We start from the raw sequence: 23,579 nt of genomic DNA, 5'->3' as shown, positions 1-23,579 counted from the left end.
TTTGTGTGACCCAAGGGTCTGAGGTCATAAAAACAGAGTTAGAACTGCATTTCTTTTTTAAAGCGTTTAAACAAATCGTTGAGTTCAAAATAGAAAAAATAGTTTCCTTCATTCTTTTTTATTTTTTCTAAAAAAAAATCTCTATCAGTAAAAATATGAAATATTTGAAAATTTAAGTATTGTAAAGAATTTGTCTTTTTTTAGACCAAGATTTGGATTCTCAACATGGATTGTTCCAGCATTGATCTGTCTAGGAAGCTGAATGTTTGGATGTGCAGCTTGGTGAGTCAATAAAAATATTATTTCAATTATTTATATAAATATAAACTAACAAGTTGATTTCTTAAACAGTGGCCATTTTATCAACATAATATCACGCAAAAATTTCAATTTTTTTATACAGTAAAAACGTTTATTCAATTTTTTAAACTTTTAAATACAAAATAAAGTTTTATAACAACAATAAATAATTAACAATCAATAATTTTCATAGAAAAAAGTATGATACAACACATCACTCAAAAATTTCAATTTCAATCTGAAAATAAAATCTTGCAAGTATAAATTCCTTAGATCATAAATCTATAATCAAAAAATTCTATGTGTAGCTGAATTAAAATATGAATCGTTATATTAATCATCACTGACTTTAGAAGAGCATCGATGTAATTTATTTCAGTCGTCAGGATTATAATTATGTTTCGTAATTTTTTTTTCAATTTAAATAAAATTGCGAGAAATATTTCTAAAGCCGAGTCCTCGCATCCTTTGATAGCGACGTTGTATCTAAAAATACTGTAAAAATTCAATTATTTTTTTAAGTCAGTCAAAATAGTCGTATTAATTTATCATCTATAAATCAAAGCCCATCAACCCGAGTAACAAAATTAATATAAAAATACCTGAGAAGAGATAACAGTCCGTATGTTTTAAATGTGCCGATATGTCGTTTAAAAAATCTCGGGTCAACTATAAAACTCATCCGGATAACTAAAGTTATCACTAAACAAATCACAGCCACTAATCCACTAGTCGTTCTATATACCGAGCATTTATTTGAATTAAAGCTTTGCCAGTACGCTCCTATCGTTAATACAGAGTAAAAACAAAGCCCGACTATCAATGATAGCTTGGATTCTAAAAAAATATTTACAATTAATTAAATAAAATATACAACGTTATAAGATTTAATTAAACTTAAATTATTTACAAAATTAACGACGCAATACGTTACTTGAATTTTTATATTCTCGCCCTCCAGCAACAGCTACTATTCCAGCGTAGCAAAATTCCACAAGAACATTAGAAGTCATATTTTCTTATTTAAATTTTTAAAAACTACTCTACAGCTTTTTTTATTTTTATTTATTTTATTTATACTAACGTTGATCAATGTCCAAGTTAGCGAGGACTTTTTCACCTTTTCTACTCCAACGGGCATCATACACGTAGAGTTTAAGTAAATAATTAAATACGAAGTACTTAATAAACTAACGCTCCTGTTTATCGATTTTTTTTTATAAGCGGGAACATTTAAATATGTTAATTTTATTATTTATTTTTTTAGACAATGAAATATTAAATTTAATTCAATTTTTAATTTATTTAAATATTTTTTACATTTTAATTAATATAATTTTTAATTAATATAGTTTTATATTTTAATAAAAAATAGAGAGACAATTAGTACAAAAAATAATTTCATTTAAAATTAAATATTAATCATTATATAACACATTATTTTAGAAGGATAAACTTTAATAATATTTTCAAGTTGTGAGTGATTATTTTTGCTTAATTTTTCGAGCATAAACGCCGCCATAGAAACTGTGACGATTCGGATTATATTCCAAGCATGTAGAGCGACACTGAAACAAAATATTAATTTTTTAGATATCGAATAATGATTAAAGAATTACTACTAATTTTTTAGAAGATAAAAATATATTGATAAATATTTACCTAGCTTTTGCAATTTTAATCAATGGTTTTATTTTATTTTTATTAGTATTATAAAAGTTATCATTTATAATCCTTGAAGCTGAAACAATTCCAGCTGTTGCGGCACTTGTAATCGCCAAATTAGCCGTAGTGGCCATTATACCCCATATTTCAAATGGATGATTAACAGTCGAGTACCAAGCGCAAGTCAAAGCTGATCCATAAGACAATCCCGCTATTAACGAGATTTTAGAATCTAAAAAAAAAAGGAATCTTTTAATAAGTTTTAAATAATTTATTTATTTATTTACAGTAAACTTTTACGTACTTGTTTTTATATAATCATAAACTCCAATTCCAGCAATTCCGGCTGCGAAAGCAAATGTTGAACAGTTTAACGAAAAAATGGGGAAAAGCGGGAAAAAATCACTCATTTTTATTTTGTTTTAATTTATGATGAAGTTGATAAAAAAAAAAGTAACAGTAAATTTTTGATCTAGGAAATTTTAATAAGCAAATTAAACAAAGTACATAACACCTTAAACCCTATTTGTATTTATAAACATAATATTTGAGACCGGTAAGAATATTTTGAGTAAAAACACAAGATAGTATATAGGAGAGCTCGTTTTTTGGAATAACAATAAAAGTACACTACACTCTAATTATGATACGGAATGAAGTGCTCTTATCTGACGTTAACGTACTCTCGTGTTTCGGATTACATACAATATAATAATATTCTTCGTATTTAATTCTTACAAAAGTTATAAAATATGAAAATTTGTTCTCGTATAAATTAAATGCGATATTTAAATTTATTTATTATTTATTCGACTTTTTGCGCTTCTGGAGTTGTTACATTTTTTACTACTGTTCTTATGAACATCACAGCGCTGAAAAATTCCAACAATTTAATTTATTAATTAAATAAAAATAATTTATTCATCACAAGTGTGAATTCAATTGACATTAAATATTTTTTTAATCATGATAAAAAAAAGTTAAAATTCCAAAGAAATAAAAAATTGAAATAATTTTAAAATTCTGAGAAATTTTTAATGGAATGCAGAAAATATTTTCTTAGGATTAATTTAATCTTCGAACAAAAAAAAATTTTAAGATGTCTGCTAATTTCAATGTAATATTTATTCATGATTAAAATAATTTAATATCTGCTAAATTCCTTCTAATAATTTTTCATATCAAAAAATAATTTTTCACATGAAAAAATAATTATTCATATCAAAAAATAATTTTTCACATCAAAAAGTAATTTTTCATATAAAAAAATAATTTTTTCTTACCTAATAATTGCAATAGCACCAGCGGGCATAATTTTACCGGTATTGTAATAACGATAGCCCATCATACCACCTAAAGTGGCACTTGATCCCAAAAGTACTGCGCAATTACGAGGATCCTGTGAGGTTTGATAAGCCCCGAATCCCAAAATTGTACCAAAAAGTAAGCCAGCGGCTAGTGACGGAATTGATTCTGTTGAAAATTAATTATATAATTAATGACAATGACAATGAAAATTAAGAATGGTATCTTATATATAAAAATAAAATAACTTACTTGATTTAACATAACCGAGTATTCCACCTCCAGCAACAGAAGCCGCGTAAGCGAACGCTGCGTAATCAATCGGCATCTTTTTTATTTATTTTTACTTATTAGTTTTTTGAATAACTACTACTCACTATCGGCTAGGTTATGCAATAATTATAAATTACAACGATGTTTGTATGATAGGATGATGATATCAAGTGAACTGAAGTAGCTCGAGTCTCAAGGTCTTGAATTTGATAGGAACTTGTTGATATTTAATGGTGGTCCCGCGTATTTTATTTTTGCACTTGCAATTAATTGTCAACTATTTATTTAACAATTAAAATTCAATTTTTAACTCTTAATAATACTATTTTTCAAAAATTTTATTCTTAAAAATAAATTTTAAGGTATGAATTTTCTTATTGAAAAAAATTAAATAGATTTATTATTTAGAAGATTTAAAATTTACGCGCTCTTTTTCTAGAGAATAATCTAGGGAATTTTACTTTAAAAATTGGTAAAATTATTTTTGTTTATGTTTATTTATTTTTTAATTTTGTTATGAAATTTTTGAAACGTTTTTTTGGAGCTCCAATTTTTAAAATTTTAAAAATTTGAATTTTTTTTTATTTAATTTATAATAATTGCTGATTTTTATTTTAATTTGGATTGCTGATAGATAATAAAAGTTATTTTAGAAAAAAAAAAAAGATAACAATTAACTCATAGTCATCTAATGACTCATGAAAAATAATAATTCGAAATCTATAAGCATTTAAGATCTAGCAATAACTTGTTACTGTCATTTCGAGTCATCACTTGCTCCTATGAGCGCTTATGTAATTAATACTCCAAAAAAAGTAAATAATAATTAATATTTTGGAGCTTATTTTTAGGAAATTTGGGTGAAATATTTTTTAAATTAAAAATTTTTATACTTTTACAGTATAAAATTATTTATTCTCTTGAATTTAAAAAAATTAAATATGGTTTCAAACAGTGTGTTGTACAATACAGGAAATATTCTTTCTTTAAATGAATTAAAATTAAAAGCTGGCAAGACTTCGGAAGAAGAGGTAATTATTTATTTACTTTGCTAAAATTTCAATAAAATGATTTATTATTTATTACTTAATCAGTAAGTATTATAATTGTTTTTTATGAAAACTTTTTTAGAGGTTATAAACACTTGCTCATTACTTTATTATTTAATTTTAATAAAACTTATTTGTTTTTTTTTTAATGGATTAAATTTTGTTTCAGCTTGTTGAGGCTCTCAAAATAATTCTCAAGGATTCTCAAAACGTAAGGAATAATTTTATATTTATTTAGTTATTTTATATGATACTGAACTAGAGAGGCATCTGATAATTTTTAGAATTTTTTTAACAAATAGATTATAACAGGAAAAATTAAAAAATAATAAATGCAATTTTAAAAAAATTATTTTTTCAAGAAAAATAAAAAAACTATCAAGTGTCTTTTAATTCAATTTGCAATATTTTATAAATTATTTTTTTTTATAAAAGTTATCACTGCTATTTTTTATATCACAATTGATTGCTTCAGTTAATGCAATTTATATTTTTTTACAGACAAGTGGAAATGATATTAATGCAGGAGGTGGTGATAGAGAGGAATTAAAGATAACAGTAAAAATATTCATGCAATCTGATGATCCTGAAATACTAAGAGACGCTTTGGATCGAAGTATGTATTTTTTTTATTTTGAAAATTTATTTTTTAATTTAACTTTAGATTTTTTATTTAAATAATAGAAAACTAGCAACCTTGCAATCACTATGCGGTCAATATTAAATAATGACTTTTGTTAAATTGCACTGTAATTTCTTAAATATTGACGTTTTTAAAGCACATCCCGATGTTACACTCATCAAGAGCTTTCATTTGAGTACCCACATCAATTTTTCATATATTTTATATATTTATATATATATATATATATATATATGTATATATGAAAAATATATCAAAAATGCATGTGGGCACTCAAATGAAAGCTCTTGATGAGTGTAACATCGGAATGAGCTTATATCTTTAAAAACGTCAATAGTTAAGAAAGTACAGGGCGCTTTAACAAATAACTTGTGAACTATTGACATTTTTAAAGATATAAGCTCATCCCGATGTTACACTCATCAAGACCTTTCATTTGAGTACCCACATGCATTTTGATATATTTTTCATATATACATATATACAAATATATAAAATATATAAAATATATGAAAAATTGATGTGGGTACTTAAATGAAAGGTCTCGATGAGTGTAACAACAGGATGAGCTTATATCTTTAAAAATGTCAATAGTTCACGAGATACAAGGTCATTTCTTGATTATTGACATTTTTAAAGATAGAAGCTCATCTTGATACTACACTCATCGAGTCCTTTCATTTGAGTACCCACAAGGAATTTTTTATATATTTTATATATATGGTATTTGTGGAATTTATAAATATATAAAATATATGAAAAATTGATGTGGGTACTCAAATGAAAGGTCTTGATGAATGTAATGTCGGAGTGAGCTTATATCTTCAAAAATATCATTAGTTGACAAGATACAATATCATTTCTTAATTATTGACATTTTTAAAGATATAAGCTCATCTTAATGCTACACTCATCGAAACCTTTCATTTGAGTACCCACATGATATTTTTTATATATTTTATATATATGGTATTTGTGAAATATATAAATATATAAAAAATTGATGTGGGTACTCAAATGAAAGGTCTTGATGAGTGTAATGTCGAGATGAGCTTGTATCTTTAAAAACATCACTAGTTCTCAAGATATAAGATCATTTCTGAAAAATGTATCTAAAGATAGATAATTTTATTTTTAAATCTTGTAATAAAATTTAAACCCAAATATTGAGATTAATAAAACAATAATTTATTTATTTATCAGTAAGAACTTAATTAATTACAGTGCTAAAGGAGCTGCATATAAACAGCATTGGAACGTTGATTCTTGCCTACGGCGAAGCTCAAAATTCTGAAAAGGAATTAGAGTCTCTACAAAAACTCTGGCCCGTATTGGAACGATACATCCAAAACGGAACCTTGACATCAGTTGGACTCAGCAATGTGGATACTGGAGTTTTTATAAAACTGTACCAGTGGGCAAAAGTAATATTTACTATTAAATTCTTCAGTTACATAATTTTAAGTAATAATAATAAAACAAAATCTCATAAACTAAAAATGATGATTATAGATACGGCCGACAATTGTGCAAATAAATCTAGCAATGTGCTGTGTAGTTCCACCTGTTCTTCAAGAGTTTACGCAACAAAATCAGATCCAATTATTAACGCACAATGATCCTTATCGTAAGTACAAATCATTCAATTAGTTTATCAACATGCTTGTGTCACAGCCTTATCTTTGTCATTTATCACTACTTACCACTTACAACTCACTACTTATTATCAAAGCTGTCAAACTTTAATAATTAATAACATTTGATCTTGAATTCCTTAAAATTAAAAATTTTAACTTATTATTATTTTAATTACAGATATATTGAATAAAGATTCTTCCGTGGAGCTATTTGGCAGCGAGGCAAAATTAAATTGGATCGCCAAGTACCAAGTCCACATAAAATGCCGCGGTGTACTTTCTTCTAAAGGATATTTTGTTAACATTACTAAATAATTAATGCATTTTTCAGTATGTAAAAAATTTTTGTTATATTTATATTTTTTTATTTTTAAAAATTAAATTTTTGCCGCACTTTTGTAGTATTTAATGCTTTTATTTCAGTAAATTAAAATTAATTGAAAAATGTATTATTAATTTAGTATTATATGTAATATTTTTCATAAAAATTGTGTATATTATATTATATTTTTAATTGTAGAAAGTGTAAAAATAAAACAATCAAATGCAAAGTATATTTATTGAAAATCAATATACTTAAATGGAGGTCAACATAATTAAAAATTAAAGTTACGGGATTATTTATAGTCTGAATAACATAAGTAAATGAACAGTCGTTTTTTTTTTTATATTATAGATTGTAAATTTATTTTTATTTTCATCTATTTTCGTTATTTATGAGCACAGACTGGTTTAACGGCTTGCGGAATATAAATTCTCGAGTGAATAAAAATAAATCCATCAGTGGATGCAAATCAAACGAATAGATTCGAACTAATTTAAAATTCATCCGCGATTCGAGAATGATGGTATAACCCGAGCATCTGTTATCCGATTGACATTTTTTCTTCACATCTTTCACTTCTTTAGGATCTTTTGATACTGTCCATCAAAAAAAAAAAAAAAAAAAAAATAAAAGTTATAGTGAAAGTAGACACCGGTATATTTTTAAAATTAACAAATTTATTAACCCACTGATAGAAGGATTTCTTAGTATTTAAGAAATCATTTCTTAACGAACAGTATTTAAGAAATATTTGTTGTTTAAAAAATAATTTCTTAACATTTAATAAATAATTTTTTTCTAGTCAATAAACAATTTTAATATTAAACAGTAATTTTTTGATAGTTAATAATTATATATTGAAATTTAATATTCATTCATTAATATTTAATAAATTAACTATCTATATACATATTAGGGTGTGCCAAAATGTAACTTTTGAGTTCTGCTTTTCACAGGAGTTGTGTTTGGGTATTTCCTGACATATTTTGAGCGTTAAGGATTTATTTGATTTTCATAGAATTTTTTTACAGGAGTTTTGTTTAGGCATTTTTACCGAAATTTCAAAATTTCAAAATTTAGCCGAACAAAACTCCTGTTAAAAAATTCTATAAAAATCAAATGAATCCTTAACGCTCCAATTTTAAAAAGCCCATCAAGGAAATTACATTTTGGCACACCCTAATATATACATACATATATAATTATTAGCTATCAAAAAATGATTGTTTAATCTTAAAAATTGTTCATTAACTAAAAATAAATAATTTATTAAATATTAAAAAATCATTTCGACGCTCTAATTAGCAATTGGTCTAACTCCTTATTTTTTAGAAACTGATTTTTTAACATTTTGATGTAGTAATAGTCCATTTATAAATTATTTGAATGATCCAAACAAAAATACTATACCTCTATTAAATATTAAATTATTTTTTAAAATGAAAATAAATTTTGAACTAATTTTTTTTCCGTACAAATGGAAGATTCTCTGAAATGGAGTTAGACAATTTGATAATTAGAACGCCGATTTCTTAAATAATAAGAAATATTTCTTAAATACAAAGAAATCTTCTTAAATGCTAAGAAATCCTTCTATTATTGCAAGAGCAAAAAAATTAAAAATGATTTCGTAATAAAATATCCGATGGCTAAATATTAAAATAATTTTTAATTAAAAAAATAAAAAACGATAAAGTAGAAAAAAATATATTTGATCGCCCGATTTTTTATCCGCCCGTATTTTTCATTTTTTTCGGTGTCCTTTCGCTAGCAGTAGCCGCTCGGGAGCGACTAGGCAGAAAGACACGAGAATCCCTTCGTATTCGGTCAGTGTATATGTTGATCCTTGTACATATACATGTCTGGTCGAGTACATGCGACTTGAACTGGCGGATTTAAATTTTTCGTTTTGTTGGTCGCTCGCCGACTGGAGATCGGTTTGCTGCAAAAGTACCAGTAGAAGTAGTAGTAGTAAAAGTAGTAGTGGTTTTCTGCAGCTTACTTTATCCCTTTCTTACTCAACTGTCTTCCCTCACAGTAGGCCTCCGTTATTGTGAGTCTTTGCGTAGAGCCGCACCAAGTGCGAGTGCAAGAAAAAGACACGCTTTTATTTATAATATCAGAAATTAATGAAAAGAATTTCGCTAAATTTTATGTGTTTTATTAATCATCAAAACTGATTTATAAGTAACCTGGTTTTAATATTCACCAACATAAATTATCACTTTGATATGGTAATTTTAAATTGGCTTATAATACATTTGTTTTCTTATCAGATACAGAGTATTTAAAAAGATATTTTTTTTTTACAATTTGGATTGGAGTAATTCTTTAATTTTAGAATCGACATTCTCAGATGTTTTTTTCGCGATGTAATCCAATTTTTTTCTAAATCCTCGAGTATTTTTTTCCAATGTGTGTAAATGATGAATCATAGTTGTCTGAAAAAAATTAAAACGTTAAATAACTACAAAAACTATGGACTATTATTAATTTCTATTTTATACAGAAAAAAAATGTTATTTAAACTAAGAAAATTATGAAAATGAATTTAGCAGACATCTGACAATGTTAATGGTTTTTCTTATTGAAAAAATTATTTTAAAATAATCCTTATTAGAAAAATTTCACTTGTAGAAGATTTGAAAAACTTAAAGTGCAATTTTTAAAAAATATTTTCTTAGTTTTAATTTAATTAAAAAAAAAAACCAAAATATACTATGAAAAAAATTATTGCTCCAGGCAGGATTTTTTACAATTAGCTTAAAATTTTACTGATAAAAATTTTATTTAGCCCAAGACAATAATTGTTTAATATATATTTTTTTTTCTACTCTAGAATTGATTTTTTGTATAAAAAAAAAAAAATAATTTGAACTTACCATTACCAAAGAATTTTTTCCATAAAATGAGCCCTTAAAATAAAAATACTTATAAGTAATTAGCTCATCAATTCAAAAGCAATTTTAGTTTGACCACTTACATAAGAATTATTCCAGCTGTTTTGCAATTCAATTATTGTAGTGTTTGGATTATCATTCAATTGTTCATCCAAAAAATCTAATTCTGCCCAGGATGTACGATACAGTTCATACAGATCATGAAAGTATGCTTTGAGAAGAGTATCTTTCTTGGTATCAGTTGGATGTGAATTTACTCCGTTCTATTGATAATAATAACGTTTAGAAATTAATATTCGATTGATTACCCTTAAATTATTATTATTATTACTGTAAATACTTACCAGAGCCAAAAAGGTGCAAATTAAAATACAAAGTAGCTTTGAGTTGGCCATTTTTTTGTTGATAAAAAAATTAAATATTGAAAAAATTTTTTTTATGTAGACGCTGACAGACTACTGGGTTTTTTTCGTTAGATCAAGTTCAATATATAGGGAAGAATCTATCATTAAACTTTATCTAGTGGGGACTGACATTAACGAGTATCGCAGATAAGGATTTGATTATTATACACTGAGAGAAAATTTTATTTAATAGTAATAAAATTATATTCTAAATGAATAAAATTTTATTAGTATTTAATAAAATTTTCTTAAATACTAATATGTGTTTTTAATACGAATATTAAGTTATTAAAACAAATAATTTCAAAAAAAAATTAATATTCATCAATTAATTATAATATTTTCAAATATATTTTAACAGTAAAATCTTTTAATAAATTAGTATAAAGATTTTTCAACGAGTCATCCTTACCTAAACTACTCGTTTATTTCCCCTTCCCCTTTATTAGTCAAATAAACGTTTTATTAAGGAAGTTCGAACGTAACTAATGAGTCAAAATAGTGTTAAAATTTTTTTTTTTTTTTAATTTTAGTTTTCCCAATATCCGTCAAAATTCTTTATTTTAATTTAAAATAATTTAAACAATTTAATAATTGATAATTTTTACTTATTTAATAAAGTAAAGTAATAAAATGGCTTTCGTATTTATTACTTGCCGGAATAAATAAACAGATTTGGCAATAGCGCGTTTGATTATACCTATAACAGAGACGTGGATGAGTGTGTGAGTTAAACATTTCTCTCTCTGTTACTATATTTCTATCCTTTTCTTTTTTCTCAGCTGCTGACGCGATGTTGTCAAATCTTTATTCGAATAAATAGCTGACGGTAAACGAGTTACAAACATAAAATTTGACTTTAAATATTTCAAAAATTATATCGGTAATGTATTATTATTAAATTGTTTTTATATTTTGCAATAATACAAGTTTCTTGTGTCTAGATTTTTATCCGTTAAAGTTGGGAGGTTAATATCGAAAAAAATAATTAAAGTCTCGACAAAAGTTTGTCCGCCATAAGAGCCCGTGTATAAGGAGATAAAATATGTGATTTTTAAAATTTAATATCTAAGTAACTAAACGGTGAATCTTTTTTAAATTTTGGGATTAGATAAATGACGTATTTATTTATACGTATATTTAATTTCAAAGCTCAAAGTTGGAAATTATTTTTTACATTAGTGGACAGATTTTCATGAGTTCAATACATTATCCAGTATTGCGTTAATATTAAAAGTTATTACTTAAAATTTTGTTCGAAAGATAACACTATCAATGAATAAATAAATAATTTGATCGTCGATTACCATAAAGTGAAGCTAAAGTCACTTTCTTTAACTAAATTTAGAGGGTCTTTCGAAATTCAAGTAATTTAACGATTAATTACAAAATATAATAGATAAATTATCAAGCATAAATTTTTCCTTGAATAAACTTATCTACTAAGAGGTAATTGTGAAGTTTTTTTTTATTAATTACTCTTTAAAAAATAGATACAAATTATGGTGATGCAAAAAACTGAATTATTTAAATATGTAAATTTATCATGCTTTAAAAATTCAGTCCAAAAATCAGCTTGATACAAAATTTTTAAACATTTCAAAAATTAAATTGTTTTTTTACTTATAATCTTTTTTCTCGTTATTATATTATGTACAATCTTACAATTTAAAGCCGTAATTTTATTTTTTTAAAATTGCTTAAAGCTTCTTGAATTTTTAAAAATGCCGAATAAATATTTTCGAAAACTTTCGAAATTTTTTTTTAGTGAACAAAATATTATAAAAAAATAAAAGATGCATTTTTTGAAAAATATTATTTTAGTTCTATTTAAATCAATGAAAAAAAAACCAAAAATGTTTAAAAATTTGCTGATTTGAGTGTCGTAAAATTTTTTTGAGCTGATTTTTGAAAATGACTTTAAAAAATGTTTTTAGACACAGAAAAAAAAATACTTGAATCAAGTAAATAATTTTGAATAACTTCATCTTCTTGATTTAAGTAGAAAAAATCTTAAACTAAGAAATTTTTATTGGTTTAAGTAAATTTTACTTGATTCAAGAATTTTTCGTCTTGATTCAAGACATTGAAACTCTTCAAAATTATTTTCTTGGTTCAAGAATTTTCGTCTTAATTCAAGTTAAATTTTTTTTCAGTGCTTACACACAAAAAACAACTTTCTTGCGCCAAGAAAATTTTAAAGAAAACAAAAGTTATTTTGGAGCAAGAAGAAATTTTCTCAAGAAACTTTTGACTTAATTCAAGAAATTTTCAATCTTTAATATTTTCTTGACTCAAGAAAATTTGCACTACAGTCAAGAATTTTTTTTTTCAGTGTAAGACTTGAAAAAATAAAATTTAGCCGGTTCTTTTGCGCCACCCTGATATATATCTTTGCTGGTATTTCTTGGGCAGAGAATTTTCTCTTAATAATATAATATAATCGTTAAAGCATCCTATTTAGAATTTTATTGTTCATTATAGCCTTATAGACCCTGAAACAAGTAGACTCAATACCGAGGAATAAAAGAATCAGTTCTCAGTTGTTGTTTCGAGTCTTAGTCCTTAGTCTTTAGTCCTTAGTCTTGGCGAGGTTGGAATAAACTGTTGGTGCTTCTGATGTTGGTCTCGGTCTTGGTCTCATACTTATACTTATACTTATAGTCGGTCTTTGGTCGGTGATGCCAGGAGCAGGAGCAGGAGCAGCAGGGCGAGGTAACGTAGTATGCGAACGATACTATGTTATGCCTCTCGAGACCATGGGCGCTGACATACTTTGTATGTTAATGCCACATAATGTCGGTTTTGTTCCTGTTTTCCAGCATTTATTTGTTCGGCTTCGCTTTTGCTTACCGGCAAACGCACTGCCACAACTAAGCCCAACTTTATTTATTTTTTCAAGACCAAAAAAATACATAGATGGCACATCTATTTTATTTTATTTCTCTGACTCGCCCTCTGTCCAAATAAATATTGCCTACTACTGCGATTTAAGGACTAATGCTCTTCCGTATTCATCTAGGCTATTTTATCAGCAAGATTTATGATGATGATGATGACAAAAAATCACAACACTGATAAAAAAATTAACTTGATCTATGAAAAAAAGTCTTCAACCATGAATAGTTAGAATTATTATCTAATTATTGTAGAGATTTTTTAAATTTAAAATTAAAATATCTACTAACCGTATAATTAAATTTACAATTCTTGGTTTTAATAAGAGCTGATTAATTTTATTTTCTAAAATATTTATAAATATCAGCAATATTATGAACGTTATTATCTAATTTTTATATTATTTATCAGAATTCACTCATTAAATTCAAAATTTAAAATTATCCACAGATTCGGTAGAATCTGGCGCCAAGTTCCGTTCAAATCCGTTGTAAACGGAGCGCCAGACTACCGACTATGTTTACTGTAAGCAGAACGGTATTTTGAGGTTGCAAAATTTTATTTAATTCTACGGTACTTTTTTTTCCTAAATTGTATATTATAACAGTAATTCATGCTTTATTTTAATGATATTAATTAATTATATTCAATTATAACAATTAATCTACTTTAAATTATTAAATTTTATCAGCACAAACTATAGCAAGCTCAAAAATTTCGATCCTGACTTTTTTTCTATGTAAAAAGTGACATGCCACAGACTAAATAATTCGAGAATGCATGGTAATCTTCCGATAGATGGCAAACTACAGTTAAAAAAATACATTTCACAGCTTGCATCTACATCCGCCAGGGTGCGCTGGAATCGTTTTTACATAAACTGTAGCTTCAAGGGGATAGTTTGCTATAAAAAATGCAGCCAATGCGAGATTTAAGTTGGTACCAATTGTAAATTTTTATTATAATTACAAAAAATACTAAAATCCGAACAAAAACAGTTTCACTGTAAAAAAATCGCGCCAAGTCCACGTTCATAAGACTATTAAGAAAAAAAAATTTCTTATTTCTTTACAAAAAGATATAAAATAAAAAAATTAAAAAATCCAAGTAACCGATATGATTGTATTTGATTTTCGGAAATTAAAAAAAATTTTATTGTAAATTTAAAAATTAAAAAAAAAATTTTGGAACGTACTTGGTGTGCGTCATTGTGTATTTCAATTTTTTTTAAGTCCTAGTAAATAGATTTTACGAATTTCATTAAAAGTAAAATACTTTGCAACCACGCACACTAAATACGTTCCAAAATTGTTTCTTTTAATTTTTAAATTTACAAAAAATTTTTTTTTAATTTCCGAAAATTATATACAACCATATCGGTATCTTGGATTTTTTAATTTTTTATTTTATATCTTTTTGTAAAGAAATAAAATTTTTTTTTCTTAATAGTCTTATGAACGTGGACTTGGCGCGATTTTTTTACAGTGAAACTGTTTTTGTACGGATAAATTTTACTATCAACTTTTTAATCTCCAAAAAGTGATTTATAATACGAATAATTGAGAGATTGTAACAGTTATTATCTTAAAATATAATAGTTATCATCTAATCTTTAGATATATAATTAAGAAATGACCTTGTCATTTGTGAACTATTGACATTTTTAAAGATATAAGCTCATCCCGATGTTACACTCATCAAGACCTTTCATTTGAGTACCCACATGCATTTTGATATATTTTTCATATATACATATTAGAGTGTATCAAAAAAATCGAATATTTTTTTTTTCTCCTGCCTAAGCCGAAAGTTCAAATACCTTCCGCTTGCAGCCGGAATAAAACAGCAGTTTCTATCCTCGGAATAAATGAACGCGCACGCGCAATAGTGCCTACATCGGCTCTCACGCATTGTACGTTCTTCTCTTTAACACATACTTTTTCCGTCAGCACTTCATGTTGCGTCATTAGTGCAATATACTATAATTATAATAAAAATAATGTAATTTAGTGATAATGTTTAGTGATAATTTAGTGATAATGTTATAGTTTGAAAATTTCAAAAATTATCATATTGTACCAAAAAAAGGTTGATTTACATAAAATATGTTAAATCACCAAGTCACTAGAATTATTCTTATATTAAAATTATCATCTAATATTATTATAAAGATTATCCATAATTATTATGAAATGAATACTCATAATTACTATTAATATTTATCAATATGAATATTTGAAGTTATAACACAAAATTAATTTTTTTAATATCTTTACTTAAATAATAATTTTAAATTATTAGTTATGATAATTTTAAATTAAGTCACTAAAATTATTCTTATATTAAAATTATCATCTAATATTATCATTAAGATTATCCATAATTATTATTAAATGAATGCTTATAATTACTATTAATATTTATCAAAATGATTATTTAAAGTTATAATAAAAATTATTTTGTTATTTTCATAACACTAATTATTTTTTTTAATATCTTTACTTAAATAATAATTTTAAATTGTATTTTTTCTTGACTGGGGGCTCCGCCCCAGCCACCAGGCTTCGCCCCTGGACCCCTTCCATGATTACCTACGATGCTATTGCATTAAAAGATTCGCGAACTTTCGGCTTGGCAGGAGAAAAAATAGTATGTGTGACACGGGACGAAAGTACTACATCCTCACCCGCGTGTTTGCCACCCTCGCCTTCGGCTCGGGTGGCAATCACACACGCGGGACAGAATGTAGTACTTTCGTCCCTTGTGGCACAATATACTATTTTTCAACGAACATTGAGAAATCGTCAGAGTATCTCTAGAAAAAGATCATCTGAAAATATGAGCTCTTAATATTAATATTAGAGGTGGCGTCAAGTAATTTCTATTTCCCATTTAAATAACATAGAAAAATATTCTTTTAAAGTTTGGAATTCTGTTACGTGACAACAAGCTACTTTATAGATAAAACTAAACCTTTTTCTTATGGGCAATTAAATGCTCTACAAAAAAGGTCTGATAGAAATTTTGCGTAAGTCAAACCGTTTAAAAGATATTGAGCCTCAAACTTCAGACTGTTAAAAATTACGGTTTGTTTTCGTCTTAAACACAAGAACATCAGTTTATATGTATTAAAAACCCATTATTATTATTAACTTTAGAATAATAATATGCATATATTTAATAGAATGCTTGTCCAAAATTCTTAATAATTTGACAAATGCTAATTTTTATTAATTATTAACGAAAAATATTTACTTATGGGTCATTCCATGTCAAATCAAACAATAGTTGAAAACAAACCCTTTCGATTTGGACAGATTTTGGTCAGAAGTTTTCTTTTATCATACAACGAAGTTCTGTAAAAGGAAAAAAAAAATTTTTTTTTCAAAAGATATGCAAATTTGAAAAAGTTTGGAAAATCCAAATGAGCATGCCTTAAGCGCTCATGTCATACATAAATTATTTAGATCATAAAAAAAATTATTCGTTTATAATTTGAATTTTTCCGCGAGTACTATTATCACCTCTGTAGGTCGAACTAAAGAAAAATTTTAACAGATGGTAAAACAGTTAGTAATTATACCATCATGTATGTATAGTTTCTGCTTGTTTATAGTTATTTCAATTCTGTTTATGAAAAATAATATATATGGCTGCCGAAATCGCAGAAAAAGTCACTGAACTGACAATCGAAAAAATTAACTGTATCGAAACGGAATTATTTTGATACGCAATTTTTACAAGGGTTTTGATAAACTTCCTCAGGAATAAAACAAAAAAAAATTAAATCGTGAAAGTGATTTTTGACAAAGTTGTGGTGTTATTAAGCCCATAGCTCCCGTGACCCTGATTAAAAAAACGTATTGAGACAAAGAAAAAAGTTTTGAAAAGTATTGGTTTTCTAGTCAATCCAATACTTTTCAATACTTTTTTCTTTATCTCAATACTTTTTTTTTATTCAGGGGAATACCACGCTCTTATCCATTTAATTCATCAGAAAATCGAGTTTTTTCTGAGAAATCTTATTTAATCGATAAGAAAATTTTTTTAACGTGTTCTCTAGTTACTATTATTTATTTCAATATGCTTTTTATCCATAATTTTTTTCGTTTAAATTATGAAAATCACGTTTTAATCGAAATCACGATTTTTAGGCGAGAGTAGAGCATACCTGCGCGCTTCGCGCTTAAGGTATGCAATTTTCCAATTTTTTCGATTTTGATTTTGTAATATTTCGAACGCTATTATAGATACAGGAATAGACTTTCGTTTGTTTGATAGGGGACACTTGGAGCTATTGAAAAAAAATAAGTTTTGGAAAAAAATTTTGAAAAATGCCAAATTTGTCAAATTTTGAATTTTTGAACATCGTCGAAAATGATAATCAACATCAAAATTTTGGCTCAATTTTTTTTGTATAAAACATTGTACTAGTCTTAGAAGATCCTGAAATTTTTAGAACTTTTTTTTTTTAAATGTGAATTTTTGAACTCAAAATAAAATTTTTTTTTTTTTGCTATTTCTAAATGAGGTTCAGAAATGCGAATACATTGTATTGTAATTTTGAGCATTTAAAAATTAAATACACGACCTGGAATTATTAAATGATAAATTGGTTTCAACTACTTTTTTTTTTTTTTTTTTTTCAATAGCCCCAAGTGTCCTCTATCAAACAAACGAAAGTCTATTCCTGTATCTATAATAGCGTTCGAGATATTAAAAAATCAAAATTGAAAAACTGGAAAAATTGGAAAATTTCGAATTTGCATATTTTTGAAAAAAAAAATTTTTTTCTCCTTTTACAAAACTTCGTTGTATGATAAAAGAAAACTTCTGACCAAAATCTGTCCAAATCGAAAGGGTTTGTTTTCAACTATTGTTTGATTTGACATGGAATGACCCATAAGTAAATATTTTTCGTTAATAATTAATAAAAATTAGCATTTGTCAAATTATTAAGAATTTTGGACAAGCATTCTATTAAATATATGCATATTATTATTCTAAAGTTAATAATAATAATGGGTTTTTAATACATATAAACTGATGTTCTTGTGTTTAAGACGAAAACAAACCGTAATTTTTAACAGTCCGAAGTTTGAAGCTCAATATCTTTTAAACAGTTTGACTTACGCAAAATTTCTATCAGACCTTTTTTGTAGAGCATTTAATTGCCCATAAGAAAAAGGTTTAGTTTTATCTATAAAGTAGCTCGTTGTCACGTAACAGAATTCCAAACTTTAAAAGAATATTTTTCTATGTTATTTAAATGGGAAATAGAAATTACTTGACGCTACCTCTAAATATTAATATTAAGAGCTCATATTTTCAGAGGATCTTTTTCTAGAGATACTCTGACGATTTCTCAATGCTCGTTGAAAAAAAAAAATATTCGATTTTTTTTTATACACTCTAATACATATATATATATATATATATATATATATATATATATATATATATATATATATATATATATATATATATATATATATATATATATATATAAAATATATGAAAAATTGATGTGGGTACTTAAATGAAAGGTCTTGATGAGTGTAACAACAGGATGAGCTTATATTTTTAAAATCTTCAATATTTAAGAAAGTACAGTGCAATTTAACAAAAGTCATTATTTAATAAAGCAAAATTTTAATTATTTATATTTATGACATAGTGACTGCAAGGTTACTAGTTATAATTTTAAAATTATTAAACAAAGTTATTTAAATCAAGAAAAATCTTTTAGTTTAAGAATTGTTCTGTTTAGTTCAAAACAAAAAAAAATTTTTTTTAATTGTTTATTTGTTTACGACTTTTTCATTTAAATTAAGTTAATTTTTTTATCAGTGAACGACAGAAATAATGATTGTAATGATGAATAAACTTTAAGTCTAGAGGTGTGAGGTATAAACAAAAATAAGGGAACAAGAGTAGAAAAAATGGCCGGTACGGGGAGAAATACATCGACTTGAGTCTCGCGATGCGAATTTAAAGTGAATCACGAGTAGCAACAAAGCTTGTAGGTGTCATCGCGTGTTACTTTAACACACCCGGTAGCGATGCGCAAGTCACCACCAGCTTAGCTTCTTTGTTCCCGAATAAATCATGAAGAGCGTTCAGCGTATAGTACTACAGGTTTTTGCTTACTGCGCTTACGCACAACCGATACCTGTATAAATAAATCACCTGTCCTAAATCATATTTATTCCACCTTACATCTTTTTTTTCTTTTGGGTATTAATATTTTTTTTAAGGATAATAGAAATTGTGGGAAGTCGTAAATTATTTTACCACTCATCGAGTCGAGGCTCTTAATATTTATACACACTAAAAATTTTTAACGCACGAAACTTTATTTACAACATTTACTGACTGATATTCAAATATTTAATTCGATAAAATTTATTTTTAAATAATTCTCGAAAATAATTCTTAAACCAAAAAATTCATTTTTTAAAAAATTAGTACGTCCAAACTCTTAATAAAAAAATTAGTCTTACAAAAATGAAAATAAAAAAAAGTCAGAGCATATAAATTTATACCGAGTAGGCAGAGTCGGCGCGTGGCAGACATGTGTGCCATTGACGGACACACGACCCATCAGAGCCGCGGTGGCGTACATTGAAGTAGTACAAAGAGATAAAGCTCGACATGGGTAGCTCTCTTGTACCCCGGGCAGAGATAAACCAGCCGCGTATAGCGTATAGTGATAGACTCTCTACTCTTCCTCCTACTGTACTGGCTGTTATGCACAGTACGACAAAACAAAACGAAAGACTCGATCGATGCACACCGACATCTATTCTTACTACTTCTTACTGCAAACTGCAAGACGTAAGATGTAACAAAACTTATAAGAATAAGAAAAGTCAGTGTCTCAAAGTATCAGTCGACGTCAATTGAGTATTCTATATAGACCTGTTGCATGTGATCCATCCGGTTCATGTGACAGGTGATGCACTAACGGAATTGTTTCTGTTTATTTATCTCATTCTCTTACAGCGTACTCACAACTTATTCTTCCCTTCCCTTCCCTTCCCTTATTCACATATACTAATACTAATCCATTTCACAAATGTGAAATCCATTTTTCAATTGAATGTCGCTATCTCTCGTTACACATTTGATCATTGATCTCTTGAATCCTCAAGCTTCAATCTTCGTTCTTCATTCTCGTGCAATTCTTATGTGAGAATTTCTCACTGTTTGGTTATATTAGCATACGCCAAAAAATAAAGATACGTTGGTCTGGTTCTTCAAGCGTTTAAGGGAAATAAAAGTAAATACTTTACTTGAGTACAGGTCTTATTTTAGTTGAATATTTTTTATCGAGGATGGGCTTGTGCATGGGTTATTTTAACTTTGTTTTTTATTTTAAAAAAGTGTGCTCTCTCGGAGTTTCTCGCTCCTGTGTGCGATCCAAAGTAAAACCTTTGGGTATAAATAAGCGGGCTGTCGTTTGCGGAAGCAGAAAACGGGCAAAAGGACTGAAAATAAGAGTAGAAGAAGAAGAAAGAAACAATAATGGTTGAAGTGGTGTGGTGGTGTCTTTACTACCGAAGGTTTTACCTTCACGAGGTGACTTTTATACCGAATAAGTAGAATGAGTAAGACACTCCGTTGAAGAAGACAAAGAATAAGAGAAAGAGAGAACGATATAGCAGCCAGGAAGGGTATTATGTAGTCCTGGGGATACCTAAGGATTCGTATACATGTACCAGACACACATGTGAGAGGTGCACCCACCTTTAGTTAGCAAGACCAAGTAGAAGTATCTACAGCAGCACCACATAACAAGTTCTTCTAGACGTAGAGAGAAGAAAGAATAAGGAAGGTATGATGGTATATATAAGTTACGAGCTAATACTAACTTCAGGTAAGGTGCAGTGAGTGTATAAGAGTAGAGAAGAGAAGAGCTTACCACCCTGTGGTTGCTCCAACAGTTCTGTGCTCTCTGTACTGGCTTTGGGTTAGTTATGATGCATCGACTAGCAGTCGAGGTGTTTTTGAGTCTAAATTTTATTGAAAGGTTCACCAAGCATAAAAGTTGAGTAAGCTGATTTTGGTTAAGACTCTTTGATGAGCCAGAATGGAAAACTTGAAGAAAGTTTTAATCTTTTGAGGGGAGTTAATTATTTCTATTGATTTTCAATAAAAAATAGTTACAGAATTTACTTATTTAGACCACACTGATAGAAGGATTTATTTGTATTAAAAAATATTTGTTAATAGTTAACAAATCATTTATTAGAAACCACTTTTTAGTATTAAACAACTATTTCTTAGTTTTCAAAATGATTTGTTTGTATTTAATAAATCTGATATTAATTTATTAAATATTAATAAATCCTTTTAAATACTAAGAAATATTTATTAAGGACTGAAAAGTGGTCTCTAATAAATGATTTGTTAAATATTAACAAATATTTTTAACTATAAACAAATCCTTCTATCAGCACTAAAAAAAAAATTAACTTGATTTAAGAGCAAAATTTTTGAACCAAGAATATAATTTTGAAGAGGGTAATTATCTTGAATCAAGTAAAATTTCCTTAAATCAAGAAAAATTTCTTTAAATTAAGAATTTTTCTACTCAAATCAAGAATATTAAGTTCTTCAAAATTATATACTTGATTCAAGAACATTTTTTTTCTGTGAGTGCAAGGCATTGTTTCATCATTTTTTTTTTCACAGTATACTTCAATGTTTTTTAATTTCTAAAGCGAATTTTCTCCTTTATAAATTATTAGTTGATCTAATTAGTCAGTATGTTTATGAGACTGTAATTAGTGAGATATTCAACATTCCAAACTTTATTGATTAAATCTGACAAACTCAAACTTCCAAGCAGTCGCCTATATACCAAACTGTAAATTGGAGTGAATCTACTGCGTGATCTGAAGGCAAGTTAGTAAACAACAGTGAAGTTATGTTCAACTTCACTAAATTGAAGCACATAAGTTTCTTCCAAATTGACAGCGTTCGCGTTGTTAACTTGCGTGTTCAACTTTACCAATTATCTTGGCGTTTATCTGAAGCTGTGGATGCATCACACATACACTGATTAAATTTTTACTAGACTAATTTAAAAACTACTAGCAGGAAATTTTCCGGAGTAGAGTTTGAATTACTATTTGAAACTTTGAAAATTAATATTAAAAATAAAAACTAAATCCCTTTAAAATTTTTTTAATACATTTTAGCAGTCCCATAGGACCCGTACAGTCAAACTAAATGTAAAAAATGATTTTTAAACCTTAAAGGTTGCAAAAAGAGGGTATGAAAAATTTTTTGCTTTGAATCTGGTTCATTGCTCTTGTACTTACGTACATTATTTACCCCATAAATAAATAAATATAAAAAAATAAGGATTCGGTTTTTCTTTCTCTTTATAAAAATATAAATATATTTGAAAGAGGCGAACCGAGCGGAACAGAAAACGGAACACAGAAGCAAAATGCACACTCGGAGATCTCCAAGGCACCAGTCTCCGAGATCCTGAGCACACAGCATGTTTATTGGCGCAACTCAGAGTCTTAAATCTTTATGTTGTCTCCACAGCGGCGGGTTCTGTCTCTCCTGTATATCCTATATATCCTTCCTCTTATATATTTATATATAAATCGATTGCAAGAGGGTGAGGGTATATATGTGTGTATTTGTGTGGAAGAGCAAAGTAAAATAAAAGGGAGTAAAAGAGTTTAGTATAAAAGGTGGAAAGGAGAGTTGGTGTGTGCCGTGTGTGCCATGTGTGCCAAGACGCCAACAGTTGCCTCCGTGTAGTATCTCGCAAGCTGAGTAGAGTCGATATAATATAAATACGAGTAAAGGCAAAGGGACCGAACCAGTGCAGGGGACGCGAGAGAATGAGAATGAGAATGAGAATTGAGAAGAAGAGCAAGTAAATGCGATACGACTTACACAATATATAAGTATATACTGTGGCTCTTAAAGTAAAAGGGAAGCGGGTGGTTTCTGCCTATATTCTGGCTGTACCTGGATTTGCTTCTAAGTGTAGTACTGACTGCTATGCAGCAAGCATGTGGTAGTGAGAAAGGGCTCTCTTCTCTTTTCTTCTGTTTTACTCCTCCTTAGTCCCCCCGTCGCAGTCACATCGGGAGATATATCTCCTGGCGTTCTGCGCTACTCTTAAAAATCGAGTCAAGTCGAACGACCC

At 27.4% G+C, this 23,579-nt stretch overlaps 5 protein-coding genes across 5 annotated transcripts; 1 reads left to right on the top strand and 4 right to left on the bottom strand.

Moving 5' to 3' along the window:
* Positions 1-559: 559 nt before the first annotated feature.
* On the bottom strand, positions 560-1,515 carry LOC123259208. Its single transcript, XM_044719549.1, has 3 exons — positions 1,235-1,515; positions 903-1,137; positions 560-795 (listed from the first exon to the last, which is right to left on the bottom strand). Exons 1-3 carry the CDS (start codon positions 1,311-1,313, stop codon positions 570-572), a joined length of 540 nt encoding a protein of 179 aa, XP_044575484.1. The 5' UTR covers positions 1,314-1,515; the 3' UTR covers positions 560-569.
* A 165-nt stretch (positions 1,516-1,680) lies between these two features.
* On the bottom strand, positions 1,681-2,423 carry LOC123259210 (transmembrane protein 14B-like). The gene is made up of 3 exons (XM_044719551.1): positions 2,270-2,423; positions 1,963-2,197; positions 1,681-1,868 (listed from the first exon to the last, which is right to left on the bottom strand). Exons 1-3 carry the CDS (start codon positions 2,373-2,375, stop codon positions 1,712-1,714), a joined length of 498 nt encoding a protein of 165 aa, XP_044575486.1. The 5' UTR covers positions 2,376-2,423; the 3' UTR covers positions 1,681-1,711.
* Positions 2,424-2,429: 6 nt separating this feature from the next.
* Positions 2,430-3,744, bottom strand: LOC123259213 (transmembrane protein 14C). Its single transcript, XM_044719554.1, has 3 exons — positions 3,523-3,744; positions 3,249-3,438; positions 2,430-2,837 (listed from the first exon to the last, which is right to left on the bottom strand). Exons 1-3 carry the CDS (start codon positions 3,596-3,598, stop codon positions 2,771-2,773), a joined length of 333 nt encoding a protein of 110 aa, XP_044575489.1. The 5' UTR covers positions 3,599-3,744; the 3' UTR covers positions 2,430-2,770.
* A 481-nt stretch (positions 3,745-4,225) lies between these two features.
* On the top strand, positions 4,226-7,644 carry LOC123259205 (glutamate--cysteine ligase regulatory subunit). The gene is made up of 6 exons (XM_044719545.1): positions 4,226-4,574; positions 4,762-4,803; positions 5,094-5,208; positions 6,460-6,659; positions 6,748-6,862; positions 7,051-7,644. Exons 1-6 carry the CDS (start codon positions 4,485-4,487, stop codon positions 7,185-7,187), a joined length of 699 nt encoding a protein of 232 aa, XP_044575480.1. The 5' UTR covers positions 4,226-4,484; the 3' UTR covers positions 7,188-7,644.
* Positions 7,645-9,336: 1,692 nt separating this feature from the next.
* Positions 9,337-10,720, bottom strand: LOC123259211. The gene is made up of 4 exons (XM_044719552.1): positions 10,442-10,720; positions 10,181-10,360; positions 10,080-10,112; positions 9,337-9,638 (listed from the first exon to the last, which is right to left on the bottom strand). The coding sequence occupies exons 1-4, from the start codon at positions 10,490-10,492 to the stop codon at positions 9,504-9,506; spliced, it is 399 nt and encodes a 132-aa protein (XP_044575487.1). The 5' UTR covers positions 10,493-10,720; the 3' UTR covers positions 9,337-9,503.
* Positions 10,721-23,579: the final 12,859 nt, after the last annotated feature.

This window comes from Cotesia glomerata, linkage group LG2, assembly GCF_020080835.1.
Source record: "Cotesia glomerata isolate CgM1 linkage group LG2, MPM_Cglom_v2.3, whole genome shotgun sequence".
In the NCBI taxonomy this organism is placed as follows: Eukaryota; Metazoa; Arthropoda; class Insecta; order Hymenoptera; family Braconidae; genus Cotesia; species Cotesia glomerata.
This window is presented reverse-complemented; position numbering and strand designations above follow the sequence as displayed.